We start from the raw sequence: 22,031 nt of genomic DNA on the forward strand, positions 1-22,031 counted from the left end.
AATTACAGAATATGTTTTAGTCGTTTCATTCATTTCATTTCAAAAAGTAAAAAAAAATCGCATCTTTTAAAATTATGTGTTTTTATAAAACTGGCAGGTCAAACATCCTTGTAATGTAGTAATTTATTTATATTCATTGATTCATATAATTTGCCCTTTTGAAGGAACAGGTTGTTGCAGTACAGAATGATGTAGGACAATAAACTTAGACAGTAATCTCAGCTATTCATTTTATTACAATATGATTTATATAATATACGTATCTAACCTGTCTTTCTTTATCTTCTTTCAACTGCTTTTCCAACATTTCATATTCGATCTTTTCTTGACGTCGTGAAACCATTTCTTCATAAAAGCTACTGTAACTTGGTTTATTATTCTCATGTAAATATTTCTGAACATGTTGCGTTAATTCAAAGATCATTACTTCTCCCTGTAATTGTTTTGTTAACTCCACTAATTCGGCATATAATACTGCAACTTGTTGATGAGATAAGCCTCTGCTATTTTCCAACTCTATGTTTGGTACTCTGCAAGTTATGTAATAAAAAACGTAAAAACAGTTTTCGTAGTACAGATCACATAACTTTAAGTTATGTCGATTAGATTTAATATACATTCATATTTGGTTAAATTATATTAAAGTCTAAAATTTAAACATTAAATTTCACCGATCTATTTTCACAACTATCCTACCTTGTGCAATTCTCGCATTTATATTTCCGAAACATATTTATATGTATGTATGTATGTACATGTGTGTGTGTATTTAACATGTAGGCATGTATGTATAATGTCTGGAAATGTCCAGACCCTGCATATTAATCAAAATTTTTTCAGTCTAATTTCAAATTAAAAATCGTTTTTATTAAAGTATTAAGTTGTCCCAAAGTTTGTATAAGGAAATAACAGATGCACAGCATTTTTTGTTTTACATTATTTTATTGAATTATGCCTGATTCGTTTTGTAATAGACAATACACTGTCACGTCCCGCGCTGCGCACGCGTCGTAACGTAGGCTAAAACTACCAATAGTGCGAGTGAGCGTTCCAATTTGAAATTTAAATAAATTTTAACAATTTGTATATAAACCAAATTCGAACCTCACAACCCCCACGGAATAACCCGTCACATGACAACCCCTCCACGGTAGACCTAAATATAAATAAGCGTAGCGACATAGAAGAAGCGGTAATAATTCCTTAGTTTTAGAGTAGTTAATTCCTCAGTTTTGTGTAATTAGTTTTCTCAGTTCTTGGTGATTAACTCCTTAGTTCTTGGCGATCAGTCCTCATTTCCTGGCAAGTAATTTCTTGTTCATAGTGATTAATTCTTAATTCCTCTAGCTCTTAATTTCTCAATTCCTTTGTTTTTTTTATTCTTTAGTTCCTTAGTTTTTCAGCTTTTAATTCCTTTAGCTCATAATTTTGCTCTCAGGTTCTTTAGTCCTTTAGTTCTTTAGCTTTTAGTTCTTTGTTTTATTAGTTTCCAATTCTTGTTAGTCTTGTTAATCGACGTGTTTGTATTTGTCAATTTGTAAACTATCGAAAATCTATCAAAATTAAAATCTTGTAATTAATAAGAGCGAAAACGTATTGCGAACGATTGTAACTCCGAGCATTCGAAATTTCAACGACTATTCTGTCATTATACAATTAGAATACGAATAAACATTTTTTGTGAAGAATATTTGTCTAATAATATAGCAGGATTAAGGGAACATTTATTTTCACCAACTTTAATCCTCTCCTGTGCCAGTACTCCTGCGCATAGCAGGTTAGCCGAAACGTGGAATTTAATTTCAAATCGCATTAAATAACAGACAATACTACAATTTAATCTAAATTCAAAAATTAACGGCAACGCAACCAAAACGAGCCAGACAAAACGTAACAACACACAATTCAATAAAATAATATAAAACAAAAAATATTGTGCAACTACTATTTCCTTATAAAACGAAATAAACTTTTGGGACAATTTAATATTTAACAACCACTTAACTTCCTTAGCTTCCAATTCAGATACATGTAACATATTTTATTGAGGACTAATATTTCACTATAAAATATACAACGAATGTATTGACATAATATAGAAAAACTTCGAGAACAATTACATATTTACAGATTAGCTAGTCATGAAAAATTGCGATTCAAATTATTGGGTTGACAATGATTGCGGATTTTGTCAATTCCACCTAATGACAAAATCCGCAATCACTTAGTTGCCAATCCAATATATACAATGTTAAACAGACTTCTATGTGCAGTCTATTTTATTTCTTATTACTAGCATTACCTATCTTGATCAAGATATTTTATATCAATAAAACGGAGATGTCGGGAGATAATGAATGAAAAAAATCTGGAGATAAGAATAGAAGAAATATATACGATTAAACTCGACGCAAATCACCTTACCAGGCCGGTCAAAATGACTAATTTGACAACTTTATCTTAAAATTCCTATTTCATGATATATTTCTTTCCGCAATGATGTAATGAGTTTTGCAGGGGTAGTTAAAGGAATAATATAATAAACTTTAATTTTGTTTTATTCATTTAATATAAAAGAAATTTTGTATCATGGCTACTTATACCAGTACAAGTGAAATTGACCAGACATATTGGCTGGTACTGGTATAAGTGTAATAGAATTCTATAATCTGTTTACTGAAACCGGACTCGTTTATTTAGATGGGGTATTAGATATCTAGATATAATTTATATTATCTATAAAAGTTTGTTTACATAAACACAGCCGTAAAGTAACGTACAAAGTAATAGGAATAGCTGCTCTTGCCGTTACACACGGTCATTCTGTAGAGCACAGTCGTTGGAATAAGATCTGATTTATCGTTTTATAAAGCAATATTTTACAAGCCTTGAAAATAAGTAAACAATTGAAAGCATCCGAATTGTTGCAAAAACTGAAAAGGATACCGGTGGGATGCTCTGATATCGAAGATAGTGAATTCTCTGAGTGTGATGGAAGTGAACCAGAGGAAAAAGAAATTGAAATTTGTAGTGATAACGGTAATAGTGACATTAGTGACAAAGAAAATGAGTCCTCAGAAAGTGAGCCAGAGAACATTTTGAATGTACGCAAAAGAATACGTGCTCAGCTGTTTCCAAGTTCTGAAAATGAAACTGAAAGTGTACAAGCTAGGCCAAATCCGGCCCCACAGCATATGCAAAAAGAAACATCATGAAAGATAAGGTAATTAGCGCACTTTCCCTACTAATTGACAGCCATATGTTGCAACGTATAATATCTTGCACCAAATCGGAAACCTTGTTTTGGATAAAAAATGGACCCTTACAGAAACAAAATTGAAAGCATTCCTTGGAATATTGTACGCACGGGGAGCATACGAAGCGAAAAATTTGAAACTTTCATATTTGTGGAATACAAAATGGGGGCCAAGCTTCTTTTCCAGCACAATGAGTCGGAATGAGTTTCTTGAAATGTTGAAGTTTATTCGATTTGACAAAAAAAATGATAGAAGTCAACGTTTGAAAAATGATAAATTTGCACTAATATCAACCGTATGGGATAAGTTTATTGAAAACAGCCAGAATTGGCATAAACCTGGTACAAACATTACAATAGACGAGCAACTTTTCCCAACCAAAGCCAGATGCAGGTTTACACAATATTTACCGAATAAGCCCGACAAATTCGGAATTAAATTTTGGCTGGCATCTGATGTTCAAACAAAATATATTGTAAATGGATTTCCTTATTTAGGAAAGAATTTGTGGTACTCAAACTTACTGAACCGTAAAGTATGATGGGAAGGACCATAATGACCGACAATTTTTTTACAAGTTTGTCACTGGCATATAAATTATTAGTCAAAAGAACCACACTGGTTGGCACAATACGCGGAAACAGGAGAGAACTCCCTAAAATTTGTAAAACGAAGGAGGATACCATGGTTCGCTTTTCGTCGCTGCTGTATCCATCAAATGAGATTACACTCACAATTTATAAAAGTAAGCCGAGAAAGGAAGTTTTTATCTTGAGCTCAAAACATAAAGCCGTCAAAATTAGAAAAAGGGCCTACCTGAAACGGTCGAATTTTATAATAAGACAAAATTTGGAGTAGATATAGCAGACCAAATGGCAAAAAAATATAGCGTGAAGTCGGGATCAAGAAGATGACCACTTCAAGTATTTTCAATATTTTAGATTTAGCTGGCATAAATGCCTGGATTTTATATAAGGAAACCACAGGTGAGCAGATATCCAGAAAAGAGTTTGCGTTTCAATTAGCAGATGAACTTGCCGCTGACAATGAAAAATCACGAGTAGAACAAAGAGCATCTGAGATTCAAGGTACGTCAAAGAACTCACCTTATTCACGCAATTGTCAGATAGGGTATTATAATAAAAATAAGACCACCATCATTTGCGATGTTTGCGGAAAATGCATGCAGAAGAAAGTTAACGTTTGTAAGAAATGTTACGAATGATAACTTTTGTACCTAATAATTTAAGATATATTTGTATTTCATTTATTCTATTATGCTTATTACGTTTATTATGATATTACTATATTATACTTCTTATATTTACCAATGGAAATTTATTTTAATATTTTTGTTACCAAAGATTTGGGTACTAAATATTCTTCATTATTGTACTTATCTGTACTTATTGTTATTATTATAGTTGTTATTATATAGTTTTTATGATCTCAGAACATGTAGTTCCTTTTCTAAAATAATAATAAATCAATAAATATTAAAATATTCCATTATTACGTATTTTTTAAAGATCAGTAATTTCGACTTGTTTTAGTGGAGATAGCTACCTCTCAACTGTCGGTAGTTTTAATGTTAAAATATGAAAATTTTGAAGATCTTCCTGTATTTGATGGGTAAAAATATTATTCTAATCCATCCTATTTATTTTCCAAAATAAACTCTCTACCCGTTTTGATTTGCACACGTTTCTAAGTCACACTGATAATGAACGATTCTATGTCTTTTTTGCTTTTACTATTTGCACCAAGTAGAAGAATTTGAAAATAGCTTAGTTTCATTTGAGATACAAAGATTATCAATTTCGAATTCTAGCATTCATATTAATATTTAAATACCAAATTCATACTTTTAGCTATTTTCTATGTTTAAACTTTTAAAAAATAATGATTTATATAGAATAATTAAATTCAAACAGTTTTATTACAATATTTTTTAACCCTTTCGCTCCTAACGTCGGATATATCCGGCATGCACAATGTGACATGATAAAATCGTTTGTTCCTTGTGATTGCAAGTTATTGTTATTATTTATACAGGGTCTGGTACTATTATAGGGCCCGAACATAAGGACTGTGATAAATCAAGAAGTATTGTTGTTACGTTCCGTGACTCTCTGCACAAACCAGACTCCACACCTCAGGCAACATAGCTATTAGATGTCTAAACACCCTTATTGCGGACCCTCAATAATCTTAATCGGGTTGGCTCGATAGTAGTCCTAGCCACTTCCCCGGAGTGTGGCCGGACTGCACGACGGCCAGTTCGGTTTCCGGAGAGGGCGGTCTACGACCGACGCTGTCGCCCGCGTCCGCTCCCTTGTCGAGGAGGCCGAGCGGCGTGGTTACGTGGCGCTGGCCGTGGTCAACGCCTTCAACAGCATCTCCTGGGACACGATATGCCGGGCCCTCGAATTTCATCGGGTGCCCGCATACCTGCGGGGTGTGATCCGAGCGTTCCTCCGGGACCGGAGTATCGTCTATACCGTCCGGGGCGGAGGGGTGACCGGGAGGGCTGTACACCGCAGGGTCCCGCAGGGTTCGGTGTTGGGTCCGTTGCTGTGGAACATCGCGTACGATGCAGTGCTTCGGACGCCGATGCCTCCGAAATTGGCACTGACGTGCTACGCCGACGACACGTTGGTGCTGGTCTGGGGCACGGCATGGGGTAGAACCGTCCGCCTGGCGGTGGCCTGCGTGGTCGCCGAAATCAAGGGATTGGGACTGAGGGTGCCCCCTGAGAAGTCCGAGGCAATGTGGTTTTGCCGCAAGGCCGATCACGGGACGCCTTCAGCGGGTTATCGCCTGAGGCTGGAGGGGACTGAGATCAGGGTCGGAACCAGCATGAAGTATCTGGGCCTAACCCTAGACAGCCACTGGACCTTCAGTGCTTACTTCGAGCGCCTGGCACCGTCTGTTGAGGCGACGACGAACGCCTTAGGACGTTTGCTGCCTCGGCTGGGCGGGCCCGACGTCGGAGTGCGCCGGCTGTACGCCGGCGTGGTGCAATCGAAGCTCCTCTACGGAGCTCCGATCTAGGCAGAGGACCTGATGACCAACCGTCGCAGTCTCCTAGCGATCAGAAGGCTGCACAGGACGGTGGCCATCAGGGTAGTGAGGGGCTTTCGCACCATTTCGGCGGCGGCAGCGGCGGTGCTCGCCGGGTTTCCCCCGTTCGAATTGCAGGCCCTGAGGTGTCGCGAGATTTACCTCCACACTCGGGGTGTGTCGGGCGGGGTGGGCCCGGCGGATGCCGACGTCGGGGTTCGGGCTCGGCGGGCTTTGCTCGACAGATGGCGCGCCAGCCTCGACACGAGAGCGGGTGCACCGGGGATAAGGGTCTTCAGGGCCGTCCTTCCAAACTGGGATGTTTGGTTGGACGGCGGCGGGCCTCGCCTGACCTACAGGGTGACGCAGGTGCTCACCGGACACGGCTGTTTCAGTGAGTATCTGCACCGAATCAGGAAGGAGGCGACCGGGCGCTGCCACCACTGCGATGCGAGCGTGGATTCAGCGCAGCACACACTGGAATACTGCCCGGCGTGGGCACGCCACGACCTCATTGCGGAAATCGGATGGGACCTCTCGCCGCCGACGATCCTCGAGGCATTGTTGGTAAGCGAGAGAAAGAGGAGGGCCGTGACCTCCTTCTGTGAGCAAGTTATGCTTCGAAAAGAGGCCGTGGAGAGGGTGAGGGTGCAGTACTCTCACCCTGAGAGGATTGACCGGCGAGGGCGCGGCAGAGACCATGGACGCGCTTCAGTGAGGCGCGCTAGGTCCGCCGCGCCCCTCGGTGGGGTGCAAACTTAGGCGCTGGCAGTTCAGCGCCCCGGGGCCGGTAGGGGAACCGGGCTGCCTGGCGAGGCGGTTCCGGCGACGAGGCGCGATGTGACAATGGCCACACACCGCTCCATCAAGCGGTGGTATTAGGCAGGGGGGGGGGCCGTGTATCGCTCACACCGGTTCCCGGGCCCCTTTCGATCGCAGCCGGGACGGTCATCGTGGAGGTTTTAGTCGGTTGGAGTCCAGCACTACCACGCCGCTTTTCCCCAAAAGCGACCTGGTGTCCGTGCGGATTTCCTCCACGTTAATAAAAAAAAAAAAAAGTTCTAGCCACTTAACGCCTCGATCCAAGATGCTCGTTGCCGTCTGAATAATGCCGTCGTCGCTGGGGTGGGCCTTGATGTGAGGTGAAAGGAGGTGTCGGGTGAGGTATCGGATGAGGTGTCGAGAATGTCGAGAATTCGGCCGCTAGTGATGTCCCGAGTCTGGATTCGAGTTTCAGACCCATGCAACAGCGTGTGGTGTCGTTTCCCGCACATACGACAGGATACGGCGGTGCAATGAAGAAGTGCGTGTTCTCTCCCCAAGCACTTGGTGCACACTGATACCTCATTGGCGGCTATAAGGCGTTCTCTGACGGGTTTCGCCTTGAAGATCCTTAAGGTCCTTCAGACCAAGCGAGTATCTCTTGTCTCAAGTTAAGTTAAGTTAAGTTAAGTTAAGTTTAAGTTAAGTTAAGTCCGATAGTCCCGTATCCTTAGACACACCCACCCCTAGCTTTCCTCAGACACAGTATCGTCACTAAAACTCATTCAGTCTCTATCTTTAGAATAGTCAACACAGCTTCACCAAGTTTCTACCCTTAGACCGGTCCCATATTCAACGTATCAGTGTAATTAGGTTTTACATAAAGTTGTTGGAGTAAATTGTGATTTATGTGTGTTAATTCAGTGTGTATTCCATTGTGATTGCTCAATTCATAATAAAGTTTAATAAAACCAAAGTTGATAGTTGTGTTGCGACTCAGTTATTTTATTTTATCATCCAACCCTAAAGTTTACGTAACAAGAGAGTCGTCGCTGCCCGTTTGGAGCGACACATGTCGGCGCGGGTGCCGGCTTGGCACGAAAGCCAGTACGGCTTCCGGAGGGGCTGCTCGATGATCGATGCGGTCAGACGCGTGAGAGCCCTCACGGAGGACATGGTTTCCCGGGATGGCGTGGCACTGGCGGTGTCTCTGGACATCGTCAACACGTTCGACTCCATACTATGGAATAGAATAGTAGCGGCCCTGGAATACTTCGAGGAGCCCCACTACCTCGTTCATCTAAGCGCTGCGTTCGACCTGAGACGAGCGACAGCCCCTGCCAGGCTTAGCTAATCCAGGTAGCAAGGTACTGGGTGCCTTGTGCGCTGGTTGGGCGTAACCCCAACCCCTATGGCCCTAGGGGTGCCCGGGTATTGTATGGTGATAAATTTGCGCTAAGGAAAGCAGCCTTTACCAAAGACGAGAATACCTCGTTCGGCTGATCCGCGACTATCTCGACGACAGGTGGGTAGGGTACACCAGCAGGGAAGGGGAGAAAAGGCGGCCCGTCGAGCGCGGAGTTCCGCAGGGCTCAGTGTTAGGACCGATCCTGTGGATCGTCATGTACGACGAGGTACTGCGCTGTCCGCTGCCTCCGGGTGCGACCATGGTCTGGTCATGGTCGCAGGGCGCGGATGGCACGAGACGTTGCGTCTCGGGGAGGTCGCAACGGCTTGCGCGATACGCGCTGTGCGCGGACTGGGCCTGAGGATCTTCCCTACTAAGCCGGAGGCCATCCAGTTTTACGACAAGAATAGGCGAAAGACTCCTCCGCCTGGTCTGAGCATAAGCATGACAGGGGAAGCTGTCGGGGTGAGATCGCAAATGAAGTATCTGGGTCTCATCATCGACAGCCAGTGGACGTTCGGACCGCACTTCGACTCCCTGGTCCCGAAGATATCGGTAGCGGCTAACGTCTTGTGCGGCCTGCTGCGGAACATCGACGGGGCGGGAGTCGCGGTGCGCCGATTGTACGAGGGCGTCATTCGATCCGGTATGGGCGTATGATCTGATGGTCAGTCGTCGCAGCATCCTGTTCTTAAGAAGGCTGCACAGGGTGACCGCCATCAGAATCGTCAGTGGATACCGAACGGTGTCGCACGCATCGGCAACTGTTTTGGCCGCGTCTCCTCCGTGGGAGCTCGGCGCGTTGGCACTCAAGCAAAAATATACCTACTTGAGAGCGCTGAACCCTGGGGAGGACGCGGCCGAGCAGGCGGCCCCAGACGACGTGGGTCCAGTGGCGGTCTCAGCTGATCAACGAAGGAGGCGAACATCGAGGCGTGGAGGCGGTCCTCCCAAGTTAGAAGACATGGAGGAGCCGCCGCGGTTTCCCGCTCACCTACAGGATGATCCAGGTGCTCACGGGACATGGCGTGTTCGGCGAGTACCTGATGAAGATTGGACGCGAGGCAATGAACATCTGTCACCATTGCAGGGAGGGCAGGAGCACAGCGCAGCACACGCTGGAATTTTGTCCGGCATGATAGCTGCCCCGTCATTGGGGAGAGATTTGGCCTCTTCGGTGATCGTGGAGACGATGCTGGGCGGGCCGCACGAGTACGAGGCTGTCCGTTCCTTCTGCGAGCAAGTTATGCTCGTAAAGGAGCTGGCAGAGAGGGAGAGAAAGAGGAACTCTCACTCTTGTAGGGTAACGCGGCGAAGGGCATGGCGGTCAGGCGGCCCAGGGCCGCTCCACCGCCGCCCCCCTCAGACCGTGTCTAGCAGGGGGTGGTGCTAGGAGTAATGGCCTCCCCTAGCGTCAAATTAATTAGTTAGGGAAATTTGCAGGATTGTCTCAATCAAGAGAATGCGGGGAGAGCACAGGCAGTAATTCGCAAGAAGTCCCAGGGCACTCCTGTCACACGCGTAGCCATTGTGGAGTTTTAGTCGGTAAGAGTTCGACACTGCTCTACTGCTGCCGTCGCGTTATTTCCTTCCCGAAGTTGATCCTTCGCTTGTTGGAATTTGCTGCATTGATGATAATGGTGGAGTCACGTGGCACTGTTTGATTGGAATTAGGGGGACTGCTGTGTTACTGATGTGTACACTGTTTTATTTAACGGTTTAGTGCATATGAGTTCGGCTCGAAGGACCAACTGTTCGACCGTTCGCGGAGAGATGCGGTAGATAGCGCCAACGAGAGTAGTAAATTCTCGTTACGATAAGATAATCGACACTACGAATTAATCGATCCCCTATTTCGGTTAAGATAATAGAGGTGGTTAAAATGATGGTAACACTGAGTTAACAGGTTAAAATATACGCTTTATTTCAACACCTTTAAGATTTAAGTATTTATGTGTGGTGCGTGTAGATATGTTCTCAGCGAAGTGTAAATAGCAAGTTAAGATGATGACTGATGAAAGAACGGAAAACCAGTCAAGATGTTCGCTGGTCTAAGGACGTAAAACCAAAAGCGTAAAACCAGAAGCTGCATAAAATGGCACGATAAAAAAGAGGTTTTCATGATTTCAACAATACATACAGAAGAATTTGTGGATGTACCAAAATACTACAGTGCACAAGAAATTTTACTGAAACCATCTTGTGTATACAACTATGATAAATTGATGGGTGCTATAGACAGGACAGACATAGTCATCAGCACTATAAATTCTACCCGCAAAACAACAAAATGGTACAAAAAGTATTTCTTCCATATGATTGATATGTGCTTATGGAATTCATATTGTCTATACAAATTGGAAATCAACAAAACAATATCAATTGCAGAATTTCGACTGAAATTAATAGATCAAATTTGAAAGAAATATCAGAAAAAACATCCCGTCATCTTACTACATCCGGAAATAATTACTTATCAAGACTCAACGGAAGACATTTTCCTTCACTTTATGAAGCTACAGGAAAAAATATATCACGAAGGTGTGTTGTGTGTGCGAAAAACAATAAGAGATGAAAATCTCGTTATCAATGCCAAGAATGTGATGTTGGGTTATGCGTTTTTCCATGTTTCAAAACATATCATATTAAATTAAATTATTAATCACTGTATATTATTCATTCATTATTTTCAATCATTGGTCAGACTCTTTATACCCATTAAATAAGTTTATATCTTTTATGTAGAAATTATAAGTATATTGTTTTAAAGAAAAGTCCCTTTTCTTTCAAGATAAACTGTCCACGCACAATGTGTACAGTTTCGGCGCAGTGTCGAGTTCAGTACCGAACCGCTGTAGCGAAAGGATTAATATTCAATACTTATTATTATAGCATTATAGCGAATTTTTCCTTAAAACTTTGACTGCCACGCCGAAATTCCCGCAGGGAGGACTTGCTGATGTAAGTCTATGGGGGCTGGCAAACCCACGTTCCCGTAGCCAGGGATGACCGTCGGGACAAGCGTCCCATTTACGTGAGTCCTCTATGTACATCGCAAGGAAGGACGCCGGGAGTGTAGGCGAGAGGTTCGTCCATGCTCTCCCTACGTGGCCTTGGGTAATAGCGCACCCACGATCCTGATGCCAAGGATAGGACCGTCGGAATAAGTTCCCGGGCACTTTGTGTCTTGAGGCCCTCGCTTACGTGAGTCCTATCTGGATCTGTCGAGTACGGTTAGCAGGTCGCCAGCCGGCAGTGACGTGGCGGTACATCCATACGATAGTCTCACCAATGACTTAGGATGGTACCACGGGCGGTCGAGTGTAAGCCCGGAGGGAGTAGCGACCCCTCTGCTCGACCAATTATGGGTTCGGACTCGTGGTGGCAGTGGTTGATGGCCAAGATGCTGGCAAGAGGGCCGATTTAAGGGGTACTTGGCTCCTCCGAATGGCCTTCGGCGAGTGAGCAGCGTCCCACCAGCTCCGGAACCGTCCTGGAGAGACGGTAGGACTTAGAAAGCTCCCCATTCGACTTGAGACGAGCGACAGCCCCTGCCAGGCTTAGCTAGTCAAGGTAGCAAGGCACAAGGTGCCTTGCGCGCTGGTTGGGCGTATCCCAACCCGTATGGCCCTAGGGGTGCCCGGGTATACGCCGAGGTAAGCACCCGTTATCAAAGACTGACAATACTGAATACAAAGACTGACTGACGCCGAAATCATATGTTTCGCTCAGGACGCCACGAGAGTATTTTTATTATTCAAAACATATAATGGCAAAATAATAATAAATTGAAGATGTAAGACAACATTCTTCCCTAATGGATCGTTTATCTTATTGGTGGTCACGGGTAACCACCATGGCGCCTTGGTAACAGTTGATAGCGACATATTATAACAAGGCTTCGTTTATTTCAACAAACCATTCGCATTCGTTATTTCGTCGTAAGCAAAACGTTCAGAATATATTGTTGAAACATGTAGAAGATAATAGTAAACGGTATTTGCTCATTCTATCCATAATAATAAGGTATTTTCACATTTCTAACTTCAATTATATAATTATAAAGCAGCATTAACGATTATTTTCTAAGGTATGTTTATAATAATATTCGTAGTGAGATGTAATATGTTTGTGGTGATAGTGCTACTGCCAGCTGTAGATGCCGAGATAGGTCCTGCTGCTGGTGTAGATGTCGCTGCTGAGGTACGGCTGCTTTTCTTCTCATTTACGTATCGTGGAAGAAAAATCGGACTCCGGTCGCCGGGATTTGGACCCGGGGTCCCTCTACAGTACCCCTCAAGATATGGATACAAACACAGTGCACCGTTAGATGCAAGATTTGTTATCATTTTTTTTATTGATTTTTTAATAAAAATGTTTAATTGTTCAATGGGGCACTTTTTATTTCAAAGTATCTCCTCTATATCGGTTGTATTCAAAATGCCCTAACTGTCAATTTTCATTCAATTTTTACAATTGTAAGAAGTTCAACGGCTCCGGTCACCAATGACCGTGGCGTCACAGGAGAAACCGTGACTGGTCATATATGACCAACGTGGCAGTCAAAGTGTTAATCTGGTTTTCAACATATTGAGTGTTAATCTGGTTTCCAATTGAATGTCGAACGACATTTTGAACATCGATAAAAAGCGACATATTATACGTGTGTATGTATATATAAATTGCAAAATATGTTATAGAACTCTATTACCAATAACAAATGTTTTCTATTACTTCATATAAATAAAATATAAAGCATAAAACTATACATAAAAAAAGAAAATACAAGTGTAATGAAGAAGATCCTAAACCTGCTGCTTTTTTCACTCACTTTTTACAATGTTTTAGATCATAATGGTCCGTAAAACAAAAGATTTATAGCTTGGGAATGTCATAGAATTAATATTATACTTACTCATCAGGATACTTATCACTGCACATTACATGTAGATCAATTTGTGCATACACTTTAGCTGGACCTGACATGCCTTTCTGAGGCATCAAAGTAATTACTATGTCTAATGGTTGCCATTTCCGTCTATTTTTTTCATGACGTAAATCGCGAAGCTCATCTCCAAAAATACTCTATAAGAACAATAAACCGCCGATTTTAATAAAACTTAAGAATGATACATTTTTCGAAAAATATTTGACACGTATGTTTTTTAGATGCCAGCATTTATGTAAGTAGCCTCCAAAGTTGGAGATTGGAAATATACTTCATGGGTATCTTGCAAAATATTAGGTTTAGGACAACTATACCCACGTAAACATTGCTCGTTTTTAAATAAGAAATTTAGCTACATAAACAACATTAAAAGGAGTATTTGTTTGTAAAATATAAAAATTATATTGTTAATTTTTGTTGTAAAATACTGATACATTTTCATGAAAATTTACATACGATACTTCAAATTATTGGTACAACCCGAATCTTTGTATAAAGTTCTTTGTAAATATGTAAAGAATGTGATTCCCTATTTAATTTTTGTGTAAAATATAACCGTCGACTCTAAAGTTTATGTATATCAAAAATCATAAATTTTTAAAATAGACGTAATATAATGTAATAGTGTTTGAGATTATTAACCTGTTGAAAATAATAATCTTGTCCTAAATTTCATTTTTCCACACTTTTACTTTAAAATATTTAAATAATCATATTTGTCCATGGTATTTTCAATAAAAAGAAGCTCTCCTACATCAGATAAGTGCTCCGCCATCCCCGTGTTTGATAGTTTGAACAATTTTTTTCATCTAATCTAGTATTCGATTTTCTAACTAAAACTCGTTCATCACATTGAAAAATAATAAATTTATTTTGGTCTGTATTTTGCCGGAATGCTGTATTTTCGTGCACATAATTAATAGCGAACTCTAACAATTTTTTTTTATTAATTTTGCAACTCTTTCGTCTTGCAACTCTTAGTTCATATCTAATAGTTTTGAGTGGTCTTCGAATTATTACGGGGTGCATTTCCGTGTTAGATTCGTTTTTTACTATCCCAGCTATTTCCGAGAATGTAGTTTTAGGTTTTTTTTTTATTATATTTCTATATTCTATATTCTATTTCTGAACAAGATTTTCCTTGCTTGTATAAATTTAATACAATCTTTTTTTCAGCAGTTTTTCTTCTTTTTACAAAATATTCTAACTTTAATAAATGACGATCAGTTTGGATGGAAAAACTTCCCGCGATATAACAAGTGTGCTAACATTGTCAATATTTAAGTAGAATATACGTTATAACAAATTTTTAAAGTGTGTCAATATTTTTGTTTTACTGAAAATTTCAAAATTGTTTCAGTCAAAATGGACGTGTATGTGTATTTTATTTTTTTCTTTATTATAACTATTTCTAAAATTCATGATTTATGGTATACTTGAAGTGAGTCGACAGTTATACTTTACAAAAATATTAAATAAAGAATCACATTCTTTACAGATTTACAAAGAATTTCATACAAAGGTCCAAACTGTGTAAATACTTCTATTTGACACTGTATATAAACTTCAAACATTCTATATGAAATATATTTAGTTTTACCATATGTTTTGTATGCCAAAATATGTAATAATGTGCTCTGAGACATGTGAAAGCCATAAATATTAACATTAGATGTAAATACATAAAACATTGATCAGTACTCTGATATTCAAACCATAGGAGTATTAGCTTTTACTTTTAATCGTTACTTTAAACAAAAATAGAATTTTATATCTAAACAAATCCATGTATAAAATAAATACATTACAGTGTAGAATCAAATGCACTTAAAAAGAAAATATGGATTCTGGTGAATTTTTATATTTTTAACTAACTATTTTAATGGCTTTACATAAATCAACTTCTAATTCCCACAAAATAATCCAAACTAAATTTTCATGCTTAAACTAGAAGCAAAATTAGTAATTTTAAATAAAAACCAATAAATAAAGATGATTTATATTTTCATTATTTATGTTCTTTATTAGCTTTAAAGATATTCTTGAAAAATATGCTATAAAAATAAAGGCATTGATTTCAAAATATTTTTCCATGTTAGTATACAAAACTATAATACAATTGATTATTCATTTTAAAAATTAAATTATCAAAAATTATTTATATAAATGATATTATTTAACTTCATGTAAAGATCAAATGATTTCCTATCAGTGTGTATGTGTGTATATAATGATCACAGTTATGTATATGTTATAAATAATATAAACAATATATAGACAAAACTTAAGCAGAGTAAATAAAATTACAATTCAGCACCAATTATATTAATATAGATATATATCCTTCTCCAATTTTGTTATAATGTAATTTTATTTACTATAGCATATTAATCCATTTATATTTATATTCATATTAAATTCGAACATATTCATACACTACACTCATCGGAATACATTTATATTTATTATAGATCCTTTATTTAAAAAAAATACGAACAATTTGTAGATACATGCATAAAATACGAAAATCTGAATCTTTATCTATTCATAAATTACATAACAAGTCATATAAAATTTAATTTACTAGAAATAAATGTGTATATTCCATTATGATACGTAAAACATAAAACATTAAATAAATAAATTTTTATCTATTTATATCATGACGTACCTTCAGAACCTCGATTTCGTTTTTTTGCCGATCTTTAGACGACTCACAGGACATATTTTCATTACACATTTTTTAAATACTCTTCAAGAATTACGGATAACTTAGTTTAACTCATTGTTTAACATTTAACCTCAAACTTTATTACAGCGATCTCACCGTTCAATTGAAACTAAACACTAAACACTCACTGTTTAAATGTTTTCACATTACTATCCACTGAAAATTCTGTTGAAAATATGATTCCACATATTTTATAACTTAAAAAGATACCAAATATAAATTCACTGATAATCTCATGTTTTGATTGTGTCGGTATTAAACAAGTAGTTTAACTTAACCACAAGAATAAAAATACATAATACAACTGCTCAGTGTTCACCAATGAACCACAAAATATATAACCTTTTAGTAAAATATCGAGCACGTGATTACCATTTCAGTATTGCGCGAAATTTGAAATATAATTTTTGTATTTTATTTACGTATATACATATATTATTAATTATATTATTAATTATGTATATATAAATATATAAATATATATGTAATATGTTAGTAATTATATATATATATATTAATAATATAAAATCCGGAATAGACATAATATTAAATTCAGAATACATTTTCAAAGTAAAGACCTAACGTTTTTTACTCTATCTATGTAATTGTTGTGTTCATATAACATTTATATGAATGGATATTTGTGGAAATAAAAATTCATAATAAATTTATATAAGACCACATGAATTAACAGATAAATATAATCCTCAAACCAGTATTTAGAAAGCATAAATTTTAATTTTATTACCTTCACAAGAAAACAAATTCAATGGTATAAGGTTAATTGTATCAGATTTCACCTATACTGTATATTAATTATGATTTAACTGTTGTAAATATTAATGTTGTAAAAATTAATTTTTGTAAAGTACTTTTTCATAAAATACAGTTTATAAACAAAATAATTCGTAGTTTTACAATTTAAAGATATAAATGTTGATAATATTAATTTATATTTTAACAATAATTTAGTTTATGGTTTATAGCTTATATTCTGAATGTATACATAAAAACTTATAAAAATATTTACATTATAGATAAACTATTAAAAATAGTTACATTATAGAAACATGATGTTTCTCATCTATTTGACATTAGTCATTAATGACCAAACCTAACATAACACAACCTATCTTTTTCTCCCTCATTTTGTGATTTATGTAGTGTAACAGAAAAAAGTATTCTAATGTCAAGAATCTTCCAAAACCGTGTCCTCTTATACAAAAATAAAAAATCTAAAGTTTTAAACAAATACATATAAAAATTTTGTTTAATTTTATATCAAAACCCGAATGTATCACTATAGTGCGTTGGCAAAATTTGGATAACGATTGTTCTATAACGAGGTTGTGTACCTCGTCTGTGATATAATTTTTCCTTTTGTTTATGTAAAGGTTGAATAGTCGTAGCAAAATGGTTCTCGCAGATTTAGGTCGTAAAATAACATCTGCGCTTCGATCTCTCAGCAATGCAACTGTTATTAATGAAGAAGTAAGTATTTCCACAGTAACATAACCTTCAAACTCATTTCTATACATCTAATTAAAATTGTAACATATGTTAATTTATGTTATTCAATAAACGTTACATTATAAACATTTCCCAAATATTTTCTAAATGTAATAATTTCTTAATTTTATAAACTTGAAAGCTTATAGCTTTCGATTTATTAAAAAGTCAAAATAATAATTATTAAATTAACTATTACTGTCAATAGAAATACCTCGACATTTTATACTATTATTTTAGGTCCTGAATTCTATGCTAAAAGAAATATGTGCGGCATTACTTGAAGCAGATGTTAATATCAGACTTGTCAAAAAGCTAAGAGAGAATGTACGTCTTGTAATTGATTTTGATGATATGGCTGGTGGCCTTAATAAGAGGAGAATGATACAGAGTGCGGTATTTAAAGAACTTGTAAAGGTAAGTTGAATGATTTATTTATTATTTGAAAATTTATTATTCGAAACACTGAAAAATGATTTTCTTCTCTATTGTTGTAATTAAGAAATAGGGAAAGTATATTCAATTTTGTTACAGCTCATTGATCCTAGAGTAAAAGCTTATCAGCCTATTAAAGGACGCCCAAATATAATAATGTTTGTTGGATTGCAAGGTTCAGGAAAAACAACTACTTGTACAAAACTTGCTTATCATTATTTAAAGAAAAATTGGAAAGCTTGTTTAGTTTGTGCTGACACTTTCCGTGCTGGCGCATATGATCAAATAAAACAAAATGCAACAAAAGCAAGAATTCCATTTTATGGAAGGTGGGTAATAATTTAAAAATTATTTGTTACTGTTCAACAACAAATTAAGTATAAGACACAAGTAAATAAATTAGTTTTATGAGATATAACAGTTTTTATTTTTATATGTACTTTCTATGTATAGTTTCTAATCTTATTCCTTCAAGTAATGGATAATTCTACAAAGATTTTAATGTTACAAAATAAATACTAGTGTAATAGGACAAAACAAATTTATTATTTAGTTATACAGAAGTTGATCCAGTTACAATAGCACAGGATGGTGTGGAAATGTTTAAAAAAGAAGGTTATGAAATTATTATCGTTGACACTAGTGGCAGGCACAAACAGGAAGAGTCACTGTTCGAGGAAATGCTTCAAGTTGCAAATGCAATTGTAAGTAATTTAATAGTTCTTATCTCTTGCAAACATTTTCTAATGAACAAAAATTAGCAATATCTAACTTATGAAATATTTATGTCAATAAATAAAAATTGTTATTATTTGTAGCAACCAGATAATATAATTTTTGTAATGGATGCAACGATAGGTCAGGCTTGTGAAGCTCAAGCAAAAGCTTTTAAGGAACGTGTTAATGTCGGTTCTATCATTATTACAAAACTTGATGGACATGCAAAAGGTGGAGGTGCTCTTTCAGCGTAAGTTTTCATAATTTGTAAATAGTTTCTCTAAGTTTTTATGAAATATGTTTGAAAAAGTTCTTTTGTAGTACCTTCATATACTTACTTATTCATATCATATACTTTTCTTTAAGTAGTATTTAAATTATATTTATATTTAAATAATACTATGGGTAAACAATGTTTAATTAAGAATCAGTAATATAAGTAATAATTCTTAATAATTAATAATTAATAAAAAGTAATAATTATTTTAGTGATATAAAAGTCACAATATAACAAAGTCAGTTATAAAAGTGATATTTGTATTATTTTATACTAGTGTTAAAAATCCTTTTTCAATGTAATGAAACTTAAATTTTAATGTAATATTATAATTGAATTTGGGGATTGAAGAAAATTTACCTTTGTAATTATTAAAGGTTTTGATATTATATAAGCATATTTCTATAGGGTCGCTGCAACACAAAGTCCAGTAATCTTTGTAGGTACAGGGGAGCATATAGATGATTTAGAACCATTCAAAACAAAACCTTTTATTAGTAAATTATTGGGTATGGGTGATATCGAAGGACTAATAGACAAAGTGAATGAATTAAATCTCGATGATAATGAAGAACTACTAGAGAAAATCAAACATGGACAATTCACTTTGAGGGATATGTATGAACAGTTTCAGAATGTTATGAAAATGGGACCATTCTCTCAGTTAATGGTAAGTTTTAGTTTCTTCTTTTTTTCTTTTGTCTATAAATTTCTCATATTTTTTAAAAATTTCATCCAAATTTGTAAAGTGTAAAGAATGTAATTTATATATTTTTTACTTATAGTTAAAATATGTTATGCACATATATTTTTAATAGAATATATACTTAAATATTTTTTATATAACATAAAGGGGATTTTTTGTTAAACAGGGGATGATTCCTGGTTTCAGTCAAGACTTTATGTCAAAAGGTACAGAACAAGAATCTATGGCAAGACTAAAACGTATAATGACTATTATGGACAGTATGAACGACTCAGGTAATTTTCTTTTAATTAAATTCAATTATCCATATAAGTTGATATTATTGAAATGTGAGATTTCAACATTCATGCACATTGTTATATTTATATGAATATTTTATTTGTGATAAACAAATATAAAAGTTGTCAAAAATGTTGAAAATAATAGAACTCAGATCTTTCTGATATTATGTATTCTGTAGCCATAGTTTTAATTATTTTTAAAGTAGTCACAGCAAATAAGTTTGTTGCATATAATTTATATGGATCCTTTTTTTCTCTTATATTGCTTATTTTCTTATATGGCTCACTGTATATTTTTTAAAAATATAATAATTTTTTAAAAATATAATATTTGATATTTTTTGATCATATTTCGATTATTTCTATATTTTTTTAAATGAGACACTATATTATTAGTATTATAAAAGCGCATATTTTTACTGCAAACAATAAATTGAGTTAATAGTAATATTTTACTATACATAATGTACTCTTAACGTTATTTAACATATGAATTTACATTGTAGAAAAAATTGCATTCAGCTATTTGTTTTTAATTAGTAAAAGAAACTGTTTCATCAAAGAATCTGGGTTGTATATCTGGGTCACAAATATATTTTATAGTTATACAACATTCAAATAAAAAATAAAAAAATATTAAATAAACGAACATTTATAGAATTGGATAACAGAGATGGTGCAAAATTATTTAGTAAACAACCAGGCAGAATTGTAAGAGTAGCACAAGGTTCTGGAGTGACTGAAAAAGAAGTCAAAGATGTAATTACACAATACACAAAATTCGCTGCTGTTGTAAAGAAAATGGGCGGCATTAAAGGATTATTTAAAGCAGGAGATATGTCCAAAAATGTAAATTCGATACAAATGGCAAAGTTAAATCATCAAATGGCAAAAATGATGGATCCCAGAGTGCTACATCAAATGGGTAAGTAATATTTTTATTAAACAGTGCTTAATAATTGATATAAAGTTAGCAAATTTTGAAAGGAATATATACTTCATTGATTTAATTTTTATGTTCATTTTCATATTACTTTTTAACATATGCATATTCGTAATTTATGTGTTTATATACATATGTATTGTGTTTATATGTATGTCTGTATTCAAGTGTAACTAAGCTTTACACTTCAAGTATTTACGCTATAGCATATTATGTTTGTACTATTTGAATAAACTAAGTAAAAATAAATATATGGGTTTGAACATTAAAAAAAGCTTATATATATATATTCTTATTACATTCTTAATATAATAATATATATAAAATCGCTACATATTTTTATTCCATTATTAAAATTTTTCTTTTCACAGGTGGAATGCCAGGATTACAAAATATTATGAAACAATTACAACAGGGTGCAGCAGGAGGACTTGGAAATTTAATGGGTGGTTTTGGTGGAAAATCGTGAAAAAAGATTTGTTAGGCAATGCTTTGATTGCCTTTGATATAATTCTTTGTTAACCTATTAATTGCAGAAGACGATTTTATTTATCATTCGAATAATAATTTCTTTATTTAGAGATCCCCCATCTTCTATCTATAGTTTCATTTCTGTTATAAATAAATTATCGTGTAAACTATCATATCTACATTTGCAACGACTAAACCTAATGTAATTGAAATCAAACTATCTTTATTATTAATTTTGAATTTTATAATTATAGAAGTTCCTTGTTAAAGGACAAATCGTTTAATAAAATAAACATTATTTAGTTATAATAAGAAGGAAAAAGAGCGAAGAAGGAAAGAGAGCAAAGAATTTAAAATCTATTACTCTATGATCTCTTCAAAATTTTTAAAAAGTTTAAGAAAAATTTTATGTTTAAAAATCTTTTTCAATGTAAAAGAAATAAAAAAGTGATGTTCGTTACCATGTGTATGTTTCCTACTTTTTATTCTATGCTTCCTTTCATTTAATTCTTTGTTTTACACA

General features: G+C 35.9%; 2 protein-coding genes and 1 long non-coding RNA gene across 5 annotated transcripts in view; 2 read left to right on the top strand and 1 right to left on the bottom strand.

Moving 5' to 3' along the window:
• The window catches only part of Gcn2 (eukaryotic translation initiation factor 2 alpha kinase Gcn2), a 30,045-nt gene extending 13,557 nt beyond the window's left edge, over window positions 1-16,488 (bottom strand). For 2 of the 3 annotated variants that reach the window (XM_033342983.2, XM_033342982.2), the window contains exons 1-3: window positions 16,110-16,486; window positions 13,406-13,575; window positions 269-530 (exon numbers count right to left, since the gene is read on the bottom strand). In XM_033342983.2, coding sequence (XP_033198874.1) covers window positions 269-530; window positions 13,406-13,575; window positions 16,110-16,178 — 501 coding nt within the window. In that variant the 5' untranslated portion in view covers window positions 16,179-16,486. Of the gene's footprint in view, window positions 1-268; window positions 531-13,405; window positions 13,576-16,109 lie in introns of all 3 variants that reach the window. The other variant, XM_076618324.1, reaches the window with a different exon arrangement.
• LOC143302647 (uncharacterized) lies at window positions 3,870-11,570 on the top strand. The gene is made up of 3 exons (XR_013058304.1): window positions 3,870-4,002; window positions 4,199-4,345; window positions 11,437-11,570. It is a non-coding gene; the product is annotated as an uncharacterized LOC143302647 (long non-coding RNA).
• A 795-nt stretch (window positions 16,489-17,283) lies between the features above and the next one.
• Window positions 17,284-21,973, top strand: Srp54k (signal recognition particle 54k). The gene is made up of 9 exons (XM_033342865.2): window positions 17,284-17,660; window positions 17,919-18,095; window positions 18,213-18,442; window positions 18,667-18,817; window positions 18,932-19,080; window positions 19,516-19,777; window positions 19,980-20,088; window positions 20,753-21,019; window positions 21,409-21,973. The coding sequence occupies exons 1-9, from the start codon at window positions 17,583-17,585 to the stop codon at window positions 21,504-21,506; spliced, it is 1,521 nt and encodes a 506-aa protein (XP_033198756.1). The 5' UTR covers window positions 17,284-17,582; the 3' UTR covers window positions 21,507-21,973.
• The last annotated feature ends 58 nt before the right edge of the window (window positions 21,974-22,031 follow it).

The sequence above is a fragment of the Bombus vancouverensis genome, chromosome 4 (genome assembly GCF_051014615.1).
Source record: "Bombus vancouverensis nearcticus chromosome 4, iyBomVanc1_principal, whole genome shotgun sequence".
Taxonomy (NCBI): domain Eukaryota; kingdom Metazoa; phylum Arthropoda; class Insecta; order Hymenoptera; family Apidae; genus Bombus; species Bombus vancouverensis.